The following is a 22925-nucleotide window of genomic DNA, read 5'->3' on the forward strand; positions in this document are numbered from 1 at the left end:
TGGCTACGATTTCGAGGAATCGTTTTTCGTACGTAAGACCTTATTCGATTATTCCATAAATTATTATAAGACGTGTCCGACCGACCCTATTCCGAAGCGAAGCGAGGTTTAATGAACAATTTTCCCATTATATAAGTTTATTTATTTACGCCACACCGTAAACTATTGGTAAAACTCAACCCATTTGCGGAGTTTTGGTGTCAAATGTTTTGTTCCCGATTGGAAGTAGGTACAAATATGAATGAATCTTATTTGTTGGTTTAAATTACAACATTTTCGAGAATTTTTCCGCAAAGAGCATTAAAGCCTTTTCAGACCATGCTTGTAAAACCAGGTTTAGTAAACCAAAGTTTATTTGTCAAGAATATTTCGGTATAAAAAACTAACTTTGATTCAATATCTTGGTTTCATAAGCCTCATCTGCGAAGAATAGATTTGGGTACATTAGTTCAAATTTCATTCGTCCGAACTGTGGTACAAATGTCCGAATGATCATTTGTCCGAATGCCGGAAAATAGGACCGTATGTCCGAAAACGTATTTCATTTGCCCGAAACATTTATCACAACTTTTGTTGGTGATTTAGTCGTTCAATTTATGTTAACTTTACTGGCGAATTTCATTTGTTCGAATAATCGTTTGTCCGTTTTTTTGAACATTAGGAATTGGTTGTTTTTATTTTAATTTTGTTAATATAAGAAAATAGTAACATTAACGTGAACCTAACCTAACCTAACCTAACCTAAAATATCCACAACATTCAACGCAATTCCCACTTACTATATCGGCCAAAGGAAAAATGGACATAATAGGATAAAATGATTAGACATTATAATAAAAATCCGGACCAAAAAAAAAACAGCAATAAGAAATACTAATTTAGCGACAAAATTCGGACAAGTGATGCTACCGATTCGGACGAATGAAACAAACAAGTTGTCCAATTCGAAAAATTGAAACATTTGTTATTTCGGCGGTTCGGACGAATGAGATTCGAACGTTTGTTCCACCGTTCGGACGATTGAAATTCGAACAAATGTACCTAACCCGAAGAAAAAGGCGAAAATCTTTTTGCGTTTCACCAGAAGTTTATAATATATATTTTACGAGAGAAGTATGCAGCTAACGATATTGAGTAGTATTCGCTTGAAATATGTACCTTCGAAGGCTCTAACTGCCTTTTCAAAAAGCGATGGGAGAATGGGAACACATCAAATATTTGCTTTCTAGAACTATTACAGATTAAAATGATTAAAATATTGTTTATAAATAACTAAATATCATCAGGAAAAATAATTTTTATATTTAACACCGTTATGCGTAAATTATGGACCGTGATGTCGTGACAATTTGCGCCCATTGACAAATGCCTCGAGCCGGTGCTATATTTCTGGTTACACTAACGTCGTAAATTTCTGGGAAAGCTTATAATTTCCACCTGTAGTTTTTACATAGCGAACTTTTAGTAGTATTTGTTAATGTTATTCCTTTGAAACAATGAAAAAAGGTTCGGTTAGAAAATTAGCATTAAAGCCATAGGAAGTGTCATACTTATTGTTATTATGTTACTTATGATTATATGTATAATGTCTTATAATTATTATATAATATAAATAAATAAATAAATGATAATTAATTTCGTAATAGGATCTTTAATTGAACTGTTTGGTGACGGCGCACAGTGGGGCAAACTGAGCCCAAACCTGGTCAAAATTAATATCTCAAAAACCGTTTCCTGTACTAATTTCAAATTTTTGTGACACTTAACACGTGTTGGGGGAGAATTAAAAATGATAACATCGATGACCTTGAACCAAGTCTTCAAGGTCATTGAAAAATCATCTCGAGAATCGTTAGATTTAGAAACTTCGTTCCAATTAGAAAGTTGTTCCTCATCATATTTCATGTCTAAATAATGTTGGTCCGAATTCATTTGATCAATTGGAAGCCGAAAAACAAGTTGGTCATCAAGTTAGTTTCTAAATCTAATGGTACTCGAGATAATGTTTCAATGACCTTGAAGAAACGGTTCAAGGTCATCGATGTTATCATTTTTAATTGTCCCCCAACACGTGTTAAGTGCCATAAAAATTTAAATTAGCACAGGAAACGATTTTGATGTTATCGCCATGGATCATTTTTAAATTGGACACCCTTTTTAATTTCATATATATTTTGAAAATCTGTACAAAAAATAGAAAATAGGCAAATTTTGGCAAAATTTTTAATCGATATTGTGATAAATAATGAACATTCATGAACTTAAATCAAAAATTGTAACTTAATCTACCTGAATTCATAACTAAAAGTCACATTAATTCTAAAAGGAATATATTAGTTTAAGACCTTTAACGTCGTTTTCCAGAATTAACACTATTTGAATTACGCGGCTTTGTATAATAGTTTTTGAATTACGCGGCTTTGTATAATAGTTTCATAACTCGAAAATATCGATATCTACTTGGTATTGATATTTCCAAAACTAAAGTCTGCAAAAAAATATCTTTACCTTTTAAATCAAGCCTGAATGTATACCAAAAACTATGCCAAAACTCCTACTTAAAATTTCTAAAAAAATTCTACTACTTCTAAGGAGCCTGGTGGATAATAAAATTTTGCAGTAAAAAATCAAACACTGGTAAAGTGTGCGGTGGTTTATAAACAAATATTATAAATTAAAATAAAATTCATACGTGCGATTTATTTTTTTGACTTTTGGCCAGGTTTGGGCTTAGTTTGCCCCACTGTGCGGCGCGCAAAAAAAAATATTCGAGAGCGAGCACGCGCCACAAACATTCGATTTCAAAAGGAAAATTCTTTCCATTCATAAAAAATTCACGCGCTTCTCACGTCGAAGGGTTTTTTAATTTGTTCACGTGCTAAAAGATAGGAATGAAATGGCTAATTTTACGTGTATTAGGTATTTAAAAATGATAAGTTAGAAGAGTTAAGTTAAAAATGATGCCAAATTAAGGGGCCATCCCCACATGAATCGCTTCGTAACTCCGAAACGGAGGCCTAAATCGAAAAATTGTCATAGAACATTTTCGTCTTAAAATAATCCCAGGAACCCATAATCGCTCGCTCTGTCTACCCTTTTTACCCACCCTGTATATATATATATATACAGTTTTTCATCTTTATATTATAATTTGCAAATAACAATTTAACAGTTGATCGTTACCATTTTACAATTTACGATTTATAAAATATGAAATAAAATTTAATACTTACATTTATACAGAAAAATTATAAATTTGAGGCTTTAAAAAGATTTTTACACTGGTTTTCCCCGTATTTAGAGTAAAGTTTTGTTCTGTACCGCCTTTAATTTTCTGAATTTGTACTAAGCTTTTAAAGAAAACTATTTCTAAATTTCTAAAAGCATTTAAGTTGCCATTGGAAATATTTATCTCTAATTTGGTATTGTTATTTATCTCATTAAACGTTCGTTGAAAACGTAGAATAGGATTAAGGTTTGTTACTTTCTTAAAGGAGAACTGTCACCACCATAAAATTGGTTAAAAACCATTTAAATGGATAGAGGACGTCCGAAAATGGTTATACAAAAAATTTCATGTTAATATTTCCAGTATTTGATTATAAGCAACGAAATTTCGGGTTTTGTCCCCCCCCCCCCGACTCGAGAATCTCAGAACCGCTTGGTGGAACCTACCCGCAGCGCCATCTAGTAAACGAAATATTTTCCCCGGTTTTATCGTTTTTCGGTCGGAACTGTCGTCTGCTACTACATTCTCCTTGGCTTTTTAACCTAGTTATATTGGTAGGTTTTAGTTAATCGTGTTTTTAATACGCCTTACACGCCGCCCTTTCTCAAAATTTTGCCGCATCATTCTTTTGGCGCTGCACGTAGGTTCAACCGCGATTTCTGAAATTTTTGAAGCCGTTTGATGTAGGTTGCGGAAAAAGTAGCGTAACTTTTTAAATACTTTTCCAATAACTATAAAATTTCAGGGACATAATTATTAATATATTTTATATCTTTCTGTTAAAAAACCTCGTAAATTTTGGTTTTGGTTACAGTTCTCCTTTAACGTAGAAAAGATTATTACTGCGTGTATTCACTTTGGGAATATTTATATTTACATTTTTAACAAGTGAAATTATTTAAAAGTTTATACAAGAACATTTTGTAATGATAAGTTAAACGACGACATATTTTAATTATTTTAATTTCTTTAAACGTTTTTTCCTAGTCATGCACTTTATCTTTAGAAATTAAATTTAAAATTCGATGATAGATAATTAATTTTCTTTTAAATTATTCATTCCATTGACGTACGGATTGAATGAAATACATTGCATACGGCTGATTTGCAATTTTGCTGTTTTACCAATGAACAATAATCGCTTTCTCGGTTAAACGGATGAAATGGCTCCCATTGAAAACGGCCTCGAGGTTTCGAAGGCATATGTTTCATTATTATATTTACCTGATTTCTGAGCAAGGAACCATATAGTCCAAGAGCCCATGACAAAATAAGCATGTGATAAGCTACACGATGGGTCCAGGTATTTTTTAATTAGGTTAGTGATTTGTAACAAAGAACTGTTTGTCTTGCGGGTCAAAGGGGGGGGGGGGCTTTCCGGAAATACGAACCACGTGACGTCACTTCCGATGACCTTGAAAATGATATGACCCGATATTGGTATCATTCGATTGGTCTCAACGTGCTCTTACCAAATATCGCTAAATTAACCTTCAAATCTGAACCAAACGGCGTATAACACTAAAAAAAGTAATTTTGTCTTAAACATGTAAATTTGGGAGGGGCTCGAAATTAGTTTTTTAATCTTTGGACCAATCGAATGATACCAATATCGGGTCATATCAATTTTCAAGGTCACCGGAAGTGACGTCACGTGGTTAGTATTTCAGGAAAGCCCCCACTTTGACCCGTAAGACAAACAGTTCTTTGTTACAAATCACTAACCTAATTAAAAAATACCTGGACCCACCGTGTAGCTTATCACATGCTTATTTTGTCATGGGTTCTTGGACTAATACGACTTACTGGGAAGCTTGAGCATGTAGGCAATAACTAAACGAGAGTTAATCTATTTACATAAAACCATTCGATTTTTCCAGCTATCAGAAATAACAAATTCACTCAATTATAATGTACCAAACCAAAATACTTCACAAACATTACCTGCAACTTGTACAATGAAAAAATTACACAATATCGTGTACACTTTCAAATGTACTAAATTTTACCTAATACCTATTATATTAAATGCTCAATCCAACTGTTAATTAACTAATTCTTATTCTGTCTTAAAACATGTAGCAATCAACGCGTAGAATGTACGTTTAAGTAGCAGGGGACTTTGTACCCTAGGAGGGGTTATACAACCACCGTGTCTGTCTGTCTGTCTGTGGGTGGGTCTGTCTGTCAGGCCTGCGAACGCGTTCGCATTTTCGGGGCAAAGGGTAATCACTGCGTACCCAGTTTCTTAGAATCAGGGAAAAGGTTTTTCCAAAAGCGCCTCTTTTTGTCATTGGGTGTAGTATAATTTTTTAATCGGCCGGGATTCGAACCCGAGCCCTCTTGCAGGACAGGTGAGCATTCTACCGCAGAAACACGGATACAGTTACGCTTCACTGAAAATTAAAAACTCTTCCGAGGAGAGGTATATTTTGGCTTGCCAACTTGTTGTATGTAATAATATATAATGTTGTACTGTAGTAGGTACTCTCTGTACTGTTATCGTGCACTTTAAATAAACAACTTCATTTCATTTTAGAGTTTTTAATTTTCCCGAAAAATTAAATGAGGAAACATTTTCGCAAATCGGAAAAATAAAGAAATAAACATATATTTCTTTTTGAGGGTTTTTATTTTAGACTAGTCTAGAGGTTTAGTGTTACTTTTGGATTCGACAAAATGAAGCGAATATCCCGCGAAATTTAAATTTTCGAACAATGTTAGGCTAATTATGGAATGAAAACCTATTTTATTTTATAAAAAATACGGAATATTTTCCGGAAAACACTCTATTTCATGTCATAGATGAATATAAAATATGATTAATTATATGTATATTTTCTAAAATTTATTATATAATATTATAAATTATTATTATATATAATAATAATATTGTATAACATATAATCATAATATTATATCATATATAATAATAATATTATATAACATATAATAATAATATTATATCATATATAATAATAATATTATAAAACATAATATAATAATATTATATAACATATAATAATAATGTTATATAACATATAATAATAATATTATATAATATATAAATATAATATATTAACGCTGTCACAGCCGCCATTTTTACCAACCTTTTTGCGAAACCTTAAATTAGTTTTGGAAGTATTTTATTCCGTAAATTTAAATTTAAAATTCGATGATAGCGAATGCAATTTCTATTAAATTATACATTCCATTGACGCATGGATTTAATAAAATATATTTCGTATTATAATATTTTAAGCTTCGGCTTTTCCGACAAACTGAATATTTTGCTGTCTTACCAATTAACTATAATCGCGCTTCAAAGTGGGCATATTTCGAGCTAGAAGATGTCCGGCTAAAGCATCGTACTGCGAACTTATCTCTTAGCTTAAGCTAGTATTTCACGCCAGAGTAAATCCACTAGTGAATATATATATTGTTCGTGATTTGTCTCGGTATAAATGGAGGCTTGATAAAAGGATAAATCTACTGAAAACGAGGAAAGTTGACGACAATTTCGCCAAAATTTGCGCGCTTACCCCCGCGAGGCTGCCTTAAGCGATTACCCGAAGAATAACTTAGGTTTCTTTTCAAGCGTGGTTCTATCCAATTTATTAAAACGTATTTTATCTAATTTGACAGTTCTGAGATATTAGAAATATTCCTATTAACAGGGTACTGATATACGTCGCGTTAGGCAACGTTTAAAAATGGCTTAAAAACATTTTAATTTTTCTCCACTACTATAAGGAAAGTCGTTAGTCTTCAAGTATTTTAACCAAGAATTAATCAATTTATTTATACTAAGGAGATAATGAATGTGTTGAGACCATTTTTACAAACCTAAAAACCTAAAAGGCCTTTCATAAACCTCGTATAAATATTATACACCTGATTGTGAAGTTCACACATACGCCGCGAGCAAACTTGGCGCTGTGTGTAACGTAAAGTCCGTATATACTTCGTTCACACATACGCCGCGAGCAAACTTGGCGCTGTGTGTAACGTAAAGTCCGTATATACTTCGTTCACACATACGCCGCGAGAAAACTTGGCACTGTGTGTAACGTAAAGGCGGTATATACTCCGTTCACACATACGCCGCGAGCAAACTTGGCGCTGTGTGTAACGTAAAGTCCGTGTATACTTCGTTCACACATACGCCGCGAGCAAACTTGGCACTGTGTGTAACGTAAAGGCCGTATACACTTTGTTCAAACATACGCCGCGAGCAAACTTGGCGCTGTGTGTAACGTAAAGGCGGTATATACTTCGTTCACACATACGCCGCGAGCAAACTTGGCACTGTGTGTAACGTAAAGTCCGTATATACTTCGTTCACACATACGCCACGAGCAAACTTGGCACTGTGTGTAACGTAAAGGCCGTATATACTTCGTTCACACATACGCCACGAGCAAATTTGGCGCTGTGTGTAACGTAAAGGCCGTATATACTTCGTTTACACATACGCCACGAGCAAACTTGGCACTGTGTGTAACGTAAAGGCCGTATATACTTCGTTCACACATACGCCACGAGCAAACTTGGCACTGTATGTAACGTAAAGTCCGTGTATACTTCGTTCACACATACGCCGCGAGCAAATTTGGCGCTGTGTGTAACGTAAAGGCGGTATATACTTCGTTCACACATACGCCGCGAGCAAACTTGGCACTGTGTGTAACGTAAAGGCCGTATATACTTCGTTCACACATACGCCGCGAGCAAACTTGGCACTGTGTGTAACGTAAAGGCCGTATTAACTTCGTTCACACATACGCCGCGAGCAAACTTGGCGCTGTGTGTAACGTAAAGGCGGTATATACTTCGTTCACACATACGCCGCGAGCAAATTTGGCGCTGTGTGTAACGTAAAGGCGGTATATACTTCGTTCACACATACGCCGCGAGCAAACTTGGCGCTGTGTGTAACGTAAAGGCGGTATATACTTCGTTCACACATACGCCGCGAGCAAACTTGGCGCTGTGTGTAACGTAAAGGCGGTATATACTTCGTTCACACATACGCCACGAGCAAACTTGGCGCTGTGTGTAACGTAAAGGCGGTATATACTTCGTTCACCCATACGCCACGAGCAAACTTGGCGCTGTGTGTACCGTAAAGGCGGTATATACTTCGTTCACACATACGCCGCGAGCAAACTTTGCGCTGTGTGTAACGTAAAGGCGGTATATACTTCGTTCACACATACGCCGCGAGCAAACTTGGCACTGTGTGTAACGTAAAGTCCGTATATACTTCGTTCACACATACGCCACGAGCAAACTTGGCACTGTGTGTAACGTAAAGGCCGTATATACTTCGTTCACACATACGCCACGAGCAAATTTGGCGCTGTGTGTAACGTAAAGGCCGTATATACTTCGTTCACACATACGCCACGAGCAAACTTGGCACTGTGTGTAACGTAAAGGCCGTATATACTACGTTCACACATACGCCACGAGCAAACTTGGCACTGTATGTAACGTAAAGTCCGTGTATACTTCGTTCACACATACGCCGCGAGCAAATTTGGCGCTGTGTGTAACGTAAAGGCGGTATATACTTCGTTCACACATACGCCGCGAGCAAACTTGGCACTGTGTGTAACGTAAAGGCCGTATATACTTCGTTCACACATACGCCGCGAGCAAACTTGGCACTGTGTGTAACGTAAAGGCCGTATTAACTTCGTTCACACATACGCCGCGAGCAAACTTGGCGCTGTGTGTAACCTAAAGGCGGTATATACTTCGTTCACACATACGCCGCGAGCAAACTTGGCGCTGTGTGTAACGTAAAGGCGGTATATACTTCGTTCACACATACGCCGCGAGCAAACTTGGCGCTGTGTGTAACGTAAAGGCGGTATATACTTCGTTCACACATACGCCGCGAGCAAACTTGGCGCTGTGTGTAACGTAAAGGCGGTATATACTTCGTTCACACATACGCCGCGAGCAAATTTGGCGCTGTGTGTAACGTAAAGGCGGTATATACTTCGTTCACACATACGCCGCGAGCAAACTTGGCGCTGTGTGTAACGTAAAGGCGGTATATACTTCGTTCACACATACGCCGCGAGCAAACTTGGCGCTGTGCGTAACGTAAAGGCGGTATATACTTCGTTCACACATACGCCGCGAGCAAACTTGGCGCTGTGTGTAACGTAAAGGCGGTATATACTTCGTTCACACATACGCCGCGAGAGGGCTTGGTGTTGTCATGAAAACTGACGCTTACTTCGTCGAAATAATGACACATTTTTGAATCAGGATTTAAAATGGACTATTAAGAAGACTCGCTTCGTTTGTGAAAGTTCTTTGAAATTTGTAATCAACGTAACCTGATACTGGATACTCTGCCAGTTCCTTAAAGGAAAACTGTCACCAAAACCAAAATTTACGAGGTTTTTTTACAGAAAGATATAAAATATATTAATAATTATGTCCCTGAAATTTTATAGTTATTGGAAAAGTATTTAAAAAGTTACGCTACTTTTTCCGCAACCTACATCAAACGGCTTCAAAAATTTCAGAAATCGCGGTTGAACCTACGTGCAGCGCCAAAAGAATGAAGCGGCAAAATTTTGAGAAAGGGCGGCGTGTAAGGCGTATTAAAAACACGATTAACTAAAACCTACAAATATAACTAGGTTAAAAAGCCCAGGAGAATGTAGTAGCAGACGACAGTTCCGACCGAAAAACGATAAAACCGGGAAAAAATATTTCGGTTACTAGATGGCGCTGCGGGTAGGTTCCACCAAGCGGTTCTGAGATTCTCGAGTTGGGGGGGGGGGATAAAACACGAAATTTCGTTGCTTATAATCAAATACTGGAAATATTAACATGAAATTTTTTGTATAACCATTTTCGGACGTCCTCTATCCATTTAAATGGTTTTTAACCAATTTTAGGGTGGTGACAGTTCTCATCGAATTTCTTAACGCTGATCATTCAATGAGTCTTTAATAATTTGATGTTGTTTCCTGTTACTAACTTCGCTGACCAATTCTGAATGATTTAAAAAACATTATAAATTGAATAATAATTTAACTACGTAACATTTTATTTACATTTATAGACATTCATATATTTATATTTTTGAGTATATTTATTAGGAATTTATTTACACTTACAAGGAGACAACATAAAATTGAAATTTTCCCATTGAAAATAACAAGGGATTTTGACCGATTTCCCTGTGAAAAAAAATTAAAAAATTAATCAAAAATGTGATCAATTTTATTTTTTTCGTCAATTTTTATTATTTTGGTATTTTATTTTATTTTTTCAATTTGGTAAAATGTTGGAATAGGTCAAAATCCCATGTTATTTTCAATGGGAAAATTTCAATTTTATGTTGCCCATTGAATAAAATCCCTTTAGGATTTTTCAAGTTACATGAAGGTCTACTTATCCCCCGAGTTTGAACAAAATCGGTGGGTAACACCTCGGGTAGTCTCCTTGTTAGGGAGGAACGAGGGTAGGAACCAATGATATACCGGACTGATCTTATTTTTTAGGGAGGAATGAGCTTCCTTTTTGAGCCTGAGGGGGATTAGGATCTATGCTAAAAATCATCTGATCATGGTCAATCTCCTCCCTAAGAGTAAATAAAAGAAATACGATCTTAATCTAATCAAGAACTTATTTTAACAGGCTATTTGTTTTTCCATTATTCCCGACTGAATCCCTTTGTTTAAAGTTAAATTAGGAATTATTTTTATTTTCGTGTGTACCTTTCCTCGTAATAATCGTTCATATTCTTATCAGGAAAATTAGTGACTGTAATTCGCTCCTGTAGATAGGAAGTGTTAACAAATCACGTAACGACGTTTCGAAAAATTAGTTTTTTCAACGTCTTCATCGAAGCGCGGAGTAGCAATTGAAAGGGAATATAAATTTAAAGGGACTCCATCGCGGTCTTTAAGAAAGACCCTGTCAATTTTAATGATTACTATAATTATCTCGGTAACAAACGAGCGTAAGCACCGCTAAAAATGTCAAGTTGCATGTATGAGGATGCGTGCATATGGAGGTGGGGGCGACAACGACCCAGGGGGCCTATTCTTGTCTCGGTTACGACATAACGATTCCGCCTTATCACTTCGCCATACCGACATTCGAGATAACGACATTCGCTTGGAACCTTATTCTTGTCCCCCTGTCGCTATAAGAAATGTCGTAAAAACGAAAATACCGCCAGGCGAGTTGTGACGTCAACATCCGGTGACGTGCCCCTCTAATCGTCCAATACGAATCGCACTTATTTATTTCTGTCGGCTGCTGTAATATTTTTGCGTTTGTTTACGTTTTCGCAGTTGTCATTTTTGTTCTTCTTTGGTAGTTTTTTTTAAAATAACATTGAGTCGCGCCACAAAATTCTGCGGAAATCTAAAGGTTTTAATTTTAGAATACATGGAGGCTAATGAACGTTTCGTTAGCCGTAAGTTTGATGCAAACTGTACAAACGAGGCGTACAGTACACCGCGATGTGCATTAGTCTTGTCCAAAGGCTTAATGCTTGTGGTGGACCGTACTGGAGGTGCAGTAATTTTTTTGGAATAGAAATACTGTTACTTCTATTACTTATGCATAAATGTTCCAGAGTTTGGCTGACTGGAACTTCCCAAACTAGAACTAAGACAACTGAGGAAGGTCGAGCAAATGTTGGGCAGCTCTCGTTTATTGAGCGGCCTAGGGGGTACATTTGGCCACTACGAAGTACCAGAAGCTGGTTTTGGGGTAAGTATTCTTTCATGAATACATTTCATGCTAACATTTCTTGATTTTAACAACAGATAATTGAAGAAAATGGATGCGGCATTGGCTACTTTAGATCAACGTCCCGCAGCTTCTTCAATGGCTCCTCCATATTCAGTCACTATCGCCCATTCTTCTCCCACTGGCTCCCATTCCTGCAGATCTCCAAGATTTAATCATAGTTTACCAGTAGCGTCTGTGAGTTCTAACGATGAATATAAAGCCCCAGGAATGGAAGGTGTAGCTCCGTCTAGTGGAACTTTTGCACCTCTTCTTTTCAAAGAGAGACCTGGTTGCGGTAACCATTTCCAGTTACTCTGATTTGCTTTGCCGGAAGTTTCTAGCTCGGCCAAAACACGCGGCCAATAATATCAATCCTTCCATTCCTGGGGCTTTATATTCTTTGGTTCTAATCACTCCCAAGGTAAAAATATTTCTCCAGCTGCACGAGGTAAGTAGAAAATCATTTACTTTAAAAATATTTAAAATTTGGAAAAGATAATTTGGCTTAAACCGTTTAAAGGTCGCAACCAACAAAGGCAACAGGGTCATATGCGAGGGCTCAACAATTTCTTGAGAAAATAAATTCAAATCTTGATAAGCAAACTAAGATAATGGAAGATCAGTTGGAAACTTGGTGCCATATAGCTAGTTCTCAAAGGAGAATTTGTATTGTAAAAACTATTTGAGTTTCATATGCTTAGTTTTAAAACAAAGTAAGTGAAAAATTCAAATTTTTTATTTTGAAGAATCTTTTACAATTTCACTAATAAAGTTTTGAAAAGAAAAATAGTTGTTTTTCTGTTACCTATACACCCTCATACCTACCTTTATATTGAGAAGTTAATACTCAAAACTTACCTTAGGAATGATCTCTAGAGTTCTTGGTTGCTAGGTAACTTTTTTCAAAGATATCTTGAAACCATTGATGCCTTGTATATGTGGGCATCATGAGTACGCCCAGGAAACTTGGCTTTGACATTCAAAATTACCAAATCACAATCGCAAAGCTATAAAAACTATGTAAATTTTTGAATGTACATGTATATTATTTATATATAAAAATAAAGCTTACCAATTGCACGTTTAAGGAATGGTTTTCTTTCCTGTTAATGTACAAATGTTCACGATAATTTGAATCTTGTGAATTTGGAGCAACATTTGCAATGTGCGTACAATCTATTGCAGCAATGGCCCCCGGGAAATCTGGTCTTCTCCATAAATCTATACGCATTGTTAAATTAATATTTATCTGCTATGAGAAGATTTGATAATTACCTCAACTTTGTGGCTTCCCTTTACTCAGTGGAAATTTTATCCATTTTGGCATTAAAATGCTATTTATTGCATCGGTTTCTTGATGCAGACAGCGACTGACCGTGGCCTGACTGACATCAAGAAACAAATCTTTGCCAACTAGCTGCTTTCTGGTAAGCACAAAATCGAACAGCCACTAACGCCTAATGAACCATATAATTATTAAAACGCTAATAATTACGAACTTTAATTCTTAAATTCATGGCTCACCTTTGAATCTACAGGGAGATCCGTAACTCTTACGTTAGACGCGTTTGACTCTAACGTCGCTTTTAGATGCTCACAAATCTCTATTACTAAATACTTATCTAGGTGAAATAAACTTCTAAACTAATTTTCCGAAAGTTCAAAAGCTTTTGATCTATCTCTTAGAACTCTCTCCCACCCAAAACTCTTCGTTTCTTCCATTTCTGACAGACGCCAAAACTCAAAACATGCGAGCTGTAAAGCAGCCATTTTGAAAATACCGCGATTCGAAGCGAAAAATGACGTCATAACGACAAAGAAACGCGATTCCGACATCCCCAGCCCTGTCGTTATAATTCGCTGGCGATACGGCGATGTCGAAGTGAGTTTTGGAGACAAGAATACGGTTTTCGCCGGTCGATGTCGTTATGGCGATATTTTATCGATTCCGCCATAACGACATGCGTATCGCCAAGACAAGAATAGGCCCCCTGAGATTGTATTCCAATTCAACAATTTATCATGTTGAAATAATTACTTTTAGGTAATTAAAGACGCCTCCTTCACGTTACAGTCTTTACATAAATACGAAAGTGTGAAATTTCGTAACAGGATTGAACCGCTACGAGTCCCATCAATTTCCTTTAAATAAAAAAAACAATGGCTCTCAAAATTTCCTTTTTGAATAACCGTCGCGTCCTTCTAACCTTTCCTGGAAGCGTCATTATCTCGTTTAAACATTAAACGTAAATTATAAAGAATGTTATTATAAAGTTATGAAAAATCTAATAACGCCTTAAAAACAAAATATAAAGTATCGTGGGACACGCGACGTCTTATTTATACTCGCGTCGAGTTGCGAAAAATAGTGTCATTTTTGACCCCTATCGACGTCACAATACGACGCCATCTCACCAACCCAGAGGGTATATCTAGCAAAGCAGATCGACTATTCTCGAATGGGACTTTAATCCCGTCGCCATACCCTGCTTACCTCAGTTACGAATTGGACACCGTTAAGAGCGGTACGCTATCTAAAGTCGCGTCTTTCATTCAATCGGTTTTGTTCTCGAATGCCGAAATTCGCTCTTTGTACCACTTAAAAAAAAACGTTTTGTTCTAATTGTTTTAGATTGCCATCAATATCGGACGCATTTCGAGGATTTGGTTTGTTTAAAGAAAGATGGGAAATAACAATTACGAAGAGAGTGAAATTAAGGAGTTCTATCGTGGTGTTTCCGTTTTTATCACCGGAGCCACCGGATTCATGGGAAAAGTAAGTCGACATTGTTTTTCGTCTATAAATTTACAGACGCGAAAAGAACTTCGAATAATAAAATATATTTGGATCGAGGGCTTGAAGACATTTTCGATGGGAGTTTCTGAACTTATAGCCAGTTATCCGAACAGATATCAGTATTATACGTATAATAGATATATAATCTTGCGCAAAACCAAGCAGCAGGGACTTTAAATACTGTTTAAGTTGACATTTTACACTGGTTGCCTCGATTTGTTTACAAAATCCTTTTTTACCTATCACACGAACCCAAACCTTAATGTTCGCATTTCCCTATTGCTTGGTTTTGTTGTTGTTGCAGCCCACTCCCAGGGGCTAGTAGGCCACACTTTGAAGCACTCTGGCGCTCTTTTAACTCATCGTAGGAAAATTAGGAAAATGGGAAAAAACAGGCATACTTATCAACTCACCCCCTACAACTTCTTAATTTTTTTGCAAAACCCTATTAAACACCCTGTATATGGATTACAATGAATTCAAATTAGTTTGTGATTTATACTAGCTGTTTTACATTTTGACCCAAATCAACTAATCTGATAATATCTAAGAGTAAATCCAGATGAACGCTTGCTAAAAACATTTAAATAAAGTACGTCCGAATTTATGGTGGATGGCTTAGAAACATGGGGGCGCTAATTACGTTCGTAGAGGACGATTTTTCGGCTTATAATATTATGATTTTAATAACCACCATAAAATACTAGGGCTTGGTTCAGCAATTGGTTTCAAAGTTTTCCAATACAGTTTCCATTTCTTGTAACGATAGGTGTCATTCGATCATTTCGATGTAAAGGCCCTTAATTATAAAGCCGAGGAATTAACGAGTAAAGAAAACTGTTTTCCATTTAAAATATTTTTAACAAACTTCCGAGGATAGCCCCCATTTTCTTCCCCCTTTTTCAAAATATTTTCCACGTGAAAATTAAAGAAAAACTGGTGAACAATTTCTTTACTCGTCTATTATGAAGCTAATAGATCTAACGGTCAGCCCTCCCCTAAAATGTTGGTTTCCGTGTATGAGTTATATCCGGGGCTTACAAACCTAACTGGACTAGTTATCGACCCTTTTGAAATACATAATTTTAATGATAGTAAACAGCTAAGCTAATACCACACAGGCCTAAAGTCCCATTTTCATGATCGCTGGTATTGGGTAAAAATCGACAAAATCCGCTTCCGCTACTCACTTTTTCACTTTCCGCGTCGATCTGTTTCAAACAGATATTTTAGCTTTATTTTCACGCTTGCGAGTGGCGGATGCGAATTTTGATGATTTTTATCCGCTACCAGCGAGCATGAAAATGGGCCTTAAGTCATCTAGTGACTTGTGAAGCCAATTACCCGTGGCCAGGTTAAATTGCTTAAGAGGGTGGTGGCAAGCCCTTCAAGCCACACGAGCTAACAGCTCCCTAGATTTACTATTACCGTTAACTTCAGCAAGTTTTAATGGAAAGGGGAAACCGAAGAGCTCTATAGAAAACCCCTCTAAACAGCCAGGAGATAACTTACCCACTCAACGCACATTCAATTCGCGGTATATATTCTCAAGGGATAAGATCCTTTCACAGGGTAACGCCATTAGAGGTATATTAATTTTTTAATACCTGAATTGACACCTTGGATGAATAATAAAAGCTAACGTTACTGGATATTTCTAGTGCCCGGCATTCGATTAATTTTTATCCATGAATAAAATAAGCTCGGCGATATTTAAATAATATTTATTTAAATAACCAAAAGTTGAATACAAATTGTAAAATGTTTAGATAATCGAAAGTGAATAAGCCTATTATTTAAATAAAACAAACAATTATTTAAATAAATACCACTTTTATTCAAATAAATGCTTGGTTGCGTAAAAAACATAATTAAATAAGTTAAAATGATATTCTTTTTACCAACGTTTTTTAAATAAATCGGAAAATTTGTGGATAATGAATAAACAATTCCGAGCACTATGTATTTCACACGTACCTTCGTCAACGCATTCGCGGGCGTCTCTCAAACTTTGGAGAAGACGGTGGGGTAGCGAGGGGGGGGAGACAATTTAGTGGGACAAGCTTCGCGGCGCGTGCGTGAGATTTCAAAAATAAGTTAAATAACGGCAGTTTGAAATTTGAATCCTGTTTTCGGCTTCGTGTGGAATCATTGTAAGCTATTAATAGTTAAGTCGTTACTTATTAATAATTACTTATTATTTCAACGGTATAATGCCGTACAATAATGTTATAAAAGGTTAAGAGTCAAACATTGTTTATACCCAAAATTTTCAATGTTTTCACTATGTCACCGAAAGTTGATTCCGGCCACTGAAACTCATATCTAAAACCATAAATAATTAATACTTACGTAAATAATAATAACCATAATACGCCATTATACGCGGTACTTACTTAAAAACTACAAACAATAATAATTTCTAAACAAGAGAGAATAACAAAGGGTAATAATCCACCACGTGGAGAAACACGTGCACCCTCCTTAAAAAGCTTGTCCCACCAAAACGCGGAAAATCGGCAGATGGCGCTGAAAGCAATCCCAAAGTCTGGTGGACGCGGAAAACCGAGAGTGAAATATCCACTAAGCGTTAGCTTTTATTATTAATCTAAGATGGCACCAACGAGCTAAGAACTAGAAATTTTAAAGTACTTTAAAATCGCTTGTAATAGTGTTCGAAGTATTCCCTTTCAGTAAAAAGTTTGAATTTAGGCGCAATCTAGCAGCGACGTATATAGGGCCCCCGCTGACCCCGCAATGCCGAGCCCGTTGCTTCTCGCAAGGCCCCTCAATTCCTATCGATCTATGGACTAGATATCAGCTCTCCCCTATACACGGCACTGATTACAAAGTGGGGGGAACCGACCCCTATAAACGGCACTGCGGGGGGGGGGTCAATTGAAGATCTTAGCAACGCCACTGTCATCTAATATAAAGAAAACATTGTAATCGAACCTCTAAAGGGCTTCGCGCTAAATGTTGGTTTTCCTGTAAACAATTTTCGCTCTGTACCGAAAAAGCATGAATGTCTAGTCTCTTACGCTTTCCGAAAATTCCAACAAATTGCTCAGACAGGCCCGACGAGGCGACGACAGAGGAAGGGAAGCCGTTACTAATTACCTACTGCCGTGCAAATGGCCGTCGAAAGCTGGCCCGGGACCGGTAAATCAACAATTCCGGTCCAATTTATAGCCTTAATTACTGGACATAAATAAATGCTAACGGTAAAAAACCAGTGAGAAGAAATTTCGACTTGTTCAAACCCGGGTCCTAGGGCTACACGGGCCCTGGTAATTAAGTCCGGCTTTTACCTTGTTCTTTCTCTATCTGTCATTGGGCCTGCCCATGTATCCTTAGGACCCTGATTTTGTACTCTTTTCCTGCATCCTCCCTAGAAACCGATAGTTTTCAATAATAAACTGCTCTATAGAGGCCCGAAATTGTTGTTTTCCTCGGGCCTGGGCCCACTTTCGAAAGTGTTGTCTTGGAAGATACAGATGAAGTTCCAAATGGAAATGAATTCGCAGAAAAAACGGATAAATCTAGTAGTCATGCCTCCCTTGAAATGTTATTAGACAAAAATTAAAATAATATTTAATCGAGTAAATTTAATTTTTATTTAATGACTGCCGAGTTTTGTAGATAAACTAATTTGGTTTACTTAAAGTTCCTTGTTTAAATAAAACAGTTCCTTTCATGATAAATTGCAGAAAATTAACAACGTGAACCTCGATAAAACAATGACAATGCTTAGCAAAAGGAAGACTGCATATATATTTAATTCACCTCACGAATTTAAGGATAGTTATTCGATTCTTAGCGTTTCTTCCAATCCACCTCACCGGTAAGATCCGTGCCTTGAGTGCCAATCAAATTGGCAGGCTACCCATTGCTTACTAAAAACGTACGTCATACGACGCGCTCAAACACGGGCGACTGACATACGACAGACTCTGGTTTTCATCCCCCCCCCTTTCGTGACGGGGGAAAACTAGACCATGGTGACCTTCAATTGTCCCAACATTTTCGTTCTCCCTAATTATTAACCAATAGTGTGTCAGCTAGAAGCAACAAACAGCACCCCACGCAAGGAGAACGCAACCCGTCAAAAGTCGTGGATTTTCTTCTGTACAATTTGCATTGGTTAGACCAGCGGTTCCCAAAAGGTGTTCCGCGGAACATGAATTAGTGTTGTAAGTCAGAAAATGACCGAGGCCTTTTTTCTGGAAAATTTTCCGTATTTTTCCGAAAACAATAAAAAAGGTTTCATTCCATGATAAGTCTAATATTGTTTGCAAATTTAAATAAAGCGTTATTTTCGCCTCATTTTTCGGAATCTGAAAGTAAAACTAAACCTCTAGACTAGCTTTAAACTGATTAACAATGTAACACTATTAATGTTTTGTAGTATGTTTACTGTTAGACATTTTATATCGATTAAAAGTTAAAAGAATTAAAAACCCTTAAAAAGTAATTTATGTTTCAATTTTTTATTTTTCCGGTTTGCGGAAAATTTTCTGGATATTTTCCCGCATTTTATTTTCCGGAAAATTAACAACACTATGCGAAATTGATACTTATGCGAAAAAAGTACTATAAACTTACGTATATAGTTAACGTGATCGGATTTAAAAAAAAGTATTCAAATAAGGTCTTATTTTGTTATAGTTTCGAAATAGAGAACCGGGCGAACCGGTTAGAGAAATAACTCAGGATATACAGAGAAATTGATAAGTTATATAAATTAAATTCGGTACTAGGGTTCTATTTATGCTTCGCCGCTCTTTTACTGATATGTCAGAAAAGAGCTTTGGAATGCTTTACCCAGTGATGGGCATTTTTCAAAATCCATTCTTAGCTCACAAGCGGTTCATGTTAGCCCTTCATATTGGTCTCTATCAAAATCTAATGTCTCGCTAAAATTTATTTAATTTGCTCAATTTCGAATTGATAAAAACTATCATCAAACTACTCAGTGATCAGAGAAACTTAATTTCAGCTCTTTAAAAATATTTAAAACTTTAAAATAATTTTCACATATTACCAGAAGTAAATGAACCGAAGTTATCGAAATAGTGCTCAGAATCGGAGGGCGTTGATGATAAAATCGAGTCCAATAAAAGCTAATTTCCATCCCCGTCTTTTGATGTGATAAATTGTACTTGGGAATTGTGGGTATAGCTATTTCTATGTATAAAAAAATGGTTTCATAAAAACAAAAACTCTTTTTTCGGCCTAGGAGCGCGCAAAATTTTAAATTCGAGGTCTAAAAGTAACTTCATTAGGAAAACGCCTCCAACATGGCGAGTATAGCAGTCTGATAACTTCGGTTCATTTACTTTTTATTTTACCTATTTAATCAATAAAATAAATGAGGGAAATTTACAAATTGTAAGTACTAAGCTATTTCCACCAATAGGAAAGCAGGTTAAAGCTTATTGCGCTTTCACCTTCTTTTCTATTGTGCAATGAAAAGCGTGACCGTTCACCAGCTTTCTAATTGGTGGAGATAGCTTAATCACCTAGTACCTATAGTGGCGCCATCTATTTGGCGGCTCGTCTTAAAAATTACCCTCTTTGTACCAAAATACTCTAAAAATCGACGTAAAAGAAAATATTAATTAGCCCAGAAACAAAGGTTTTAGGCTAATTATAACTCGGTCGTCTCAATTTGTCGAGAGTTTGAGATCCACTCTGTACTTGCTCAATCTAATTGAAACTCTCACTCGTAACGTCCGCTTACTTTCAAACAGTGCACTCTCTTCTGTTCATTTAAAAAAACTAGAATTTAGAGTCTCGATCATCTCGCACCCCTATGGTTAAATATAGAGGCGGCTCTCCTCTTGATTGTTTGAAATTTCCCGTTCATTTTGACTCCAAGCGCTCCGACTCGCTCTAAAAGGGGGGAGGACGCCCATACCACGCGTACTTTCACCCACATCTGTTTTGCTGTTCTAGCTTTTGCTGTTCGAATTTTTCTTTATAAAAAATATAGAAATGCTGAGACGTCTACGGGGTAAATCTACCAAAAGGGTTCCTCTTCTTGGTGATATCAAGGAGCCTATATGTTAGAAGGATGGGTAGCCCTTCGGCCAGCCTGTGTTTTCAAAACTCCGGCAGCGCCGCGCCGTCGATATTAATAGAGCCTCTAAACGTGGGACGTCTTGTTTCTATTCCCTCAAGGCCAAATTTGGCGGTGCTTCCTCCATGTTTTGTCCTTGACGGAATCTAAAGACGGATTCTCTATCGCGCATGACCCACCGACGGCGCTGCCATTTTTCGTCCCTCGCCTCATATCCTTCTAACATATAGGATCCTTGGTGGTATGACGTACGAAAAGCGTGCAATCACTGGAAACGCGCCCCCTATGTTTCGACATAATCTATTCAGCTATAAAGGAACCAACGGAATTCCTTGCCTGCTTTATTTAAAACTCGTTCCGCTATAAAGACCATAGGCTAGATAAACATATAATCTAAGTTTCAGTTCGTTGTCCACTTAATTATCTTAGTTCTACCAAACGTAACGTAATAAATATAAGTATGACACTGAACGACATCTGTTAAAGTTCCACCGAATCGTTTGAAATATTCGGGTCGTATTTTAGGTAGCCCCTCCTCTTCCGTGACGTGACTCAGACATACTTTCCCAACGAGTCTGTGGCACTTGTCTTTGATGGTAGTCATCGTTACAAAGCAAATCCATAGACTAGTAAGAGCTCGCGGAGGGTAGTCAGTCCTTAGAAACTACTTATGTATATTATGGATGTGATTAATTATTATTTTATTTTTCTATTTTTTTCGCGACCGAAAACTATCGCTACGCCCCCCTTTGGTTTGCCATTGAAACCTAGATAGGTAGCGGCTAAAGCAGACGCTATTAGTTTTTCCTCATCGTTACTAGTAAATTTGACTTTATAAATAATAATAGTTGAATTTTAATATAATTTTTGCATCGTTTGCTTATATTTTGATAATTTTATTTAAGAAAAAACGTTCGGTTGGCTTTTTAATTTGTCTGTAGCAAGTGCAAGACCATAGGCGCCGTTACGACACCTAGACTCGTTTCGGTCGCGAATCTTCTTGTCAGTGGCGTAGACAAGGGGAGGGTTTCCGGGTTCATTTCCACCCCCCTTGGGTGTAACTTTGGCTGTACTAAAATTTCACATCCTTCTCAACCCCTATCAGGTATTTTACATAGTTCGAACCCTTCCACTGCTTCTTGTTCCCTTCTTTGTTGTTATGCTGATACCAGACGTTAATAAGAGTTGGAAAGTAACTACAGCTTTTTCATGTAACTTTCTCTTGACTGGCCATGACTTGCGGAAGTGCGCAATCGTATGGAGTATAAGGTGACCCAAAAATATATTAGTGCGTAGATAAATTAATACTTAATTCAGATAATAGTGCAGAGTAGCAGACAACATTAGGAGTAGCTTCCAAAACCAACAAAGAATATGACCTTTTTACTGATCAGTCCATTATCCTGAAGTGATTTCTTTAGTAACTGACGTAAATAGAATTTTATACGTCTATACAGGCGGAATATCAAATTAGATACTTCACTGCGAAGAGTAAAAGGGAGAAGATCCTTTTACGGGGAAACTTACAGGAGAGTACCCGAGGTGTTTATTGCCGATTTTGTTCAAAGTCGGGCGTAGTGTAGACCTATATGAGATATGAAATTTCCCAAAAGGAGACGTTGCACTACCCATTCGTTTTGCTATAGCAACCGAAAATGTTTTTGATCACTTAAAACAATAAAATCTCCATTTAAAAAGCATGGGATTTTCTCGGTTTCACAGGGTCCTAGCTACGAAAATTTTTAGGGTAAATTTGTAACAAATTTTGGGTAAAATAAGGGAAAAATCTTATTTTGGTTGTAAGTGGTCAAAAACATTTTCGGTTGCCATGGCAAATCTAATGGGTAGTGCAACGTCTCCTTTTGGGAAATTTCATATCTCATATAGGTCCACATTACGGCCGACTTTGAACTAAATCAGCAATAAACACCTCGGGTACTCTCCTTGTTAGTAAAAGGCCAAATGTCTGAATGTGTAAGCAATCTAAAAGCAAAGTAAAATACAGGGTGTTTCATGTGATTATGCAAAGCTTTTAAGGA

General features: G+C 36.9%; 1 protein-coding gene and 2 long non-coding RNA genes across 3 annotated transcripts in view; 2 read left to right on the top strand and 1 right to left on the bottom strand.

Annotated features, from left to right (window-relative positions):
* Nucleotides 1-22925, top strand: part of LOC149922877 (fatty acyl-CoA reductase 1-like) — a 53640-nt gene that overhangs the window by 11727 nt on the left and 18988 nt on the right. The window contains exon 2 of the mRNA XM_090162978.1: nt 14640-14783. Within this exon, the coding sequence (XP_090019104.1) occupies nt 14691-14783 (93 nt within the window). The 5' untranslated portion in view covers nt 14640-14690. The remainder of the gene's footprint in view (nt 1-14639; nt 14784-22925) is intronic.
* Nucleotides 11497-12663, top strand: LOC149922878 (uncharacterized). Its single transcript, XR_016477360.1, has 3 exons — nt 11497-11786; nt 11850-12455; nt 12528-12663. It is a non-coding gene; the product is annotated as an uncharacterized LOC149922878 (long non-coding RNA).
* On the bottom strand, nt 13110-13978 carry LOC149922879 (uncharacterized). The gene is made up of 3 exons (XR_016477406.1): nt 13532-13978; nt 13283-13464; nt 13110-13228 (listed from the first exon to the last, which is right to left on the bottom strand). It is a non-coding gene; the product is annotated as an uncharacterized LOC149922879 (long non-coding RNA).

This window comes from Leiobunum rupestre, chromosome 11 (assembly GCF_980474605.1).
Source record: "Leiobunum rupestre chromosome 11, qqLeiRupe1.1.hap1, whole genome shotgun sequence".
In the NCBI taxonomy this organism is placed as follows: domain Eukaryota; kingdom Metazoa; phylum Arthropoda; class Arachnida; order Opiliones; family Sclerosomatidae; genus Leiobunum; species Leiobunum rupestre.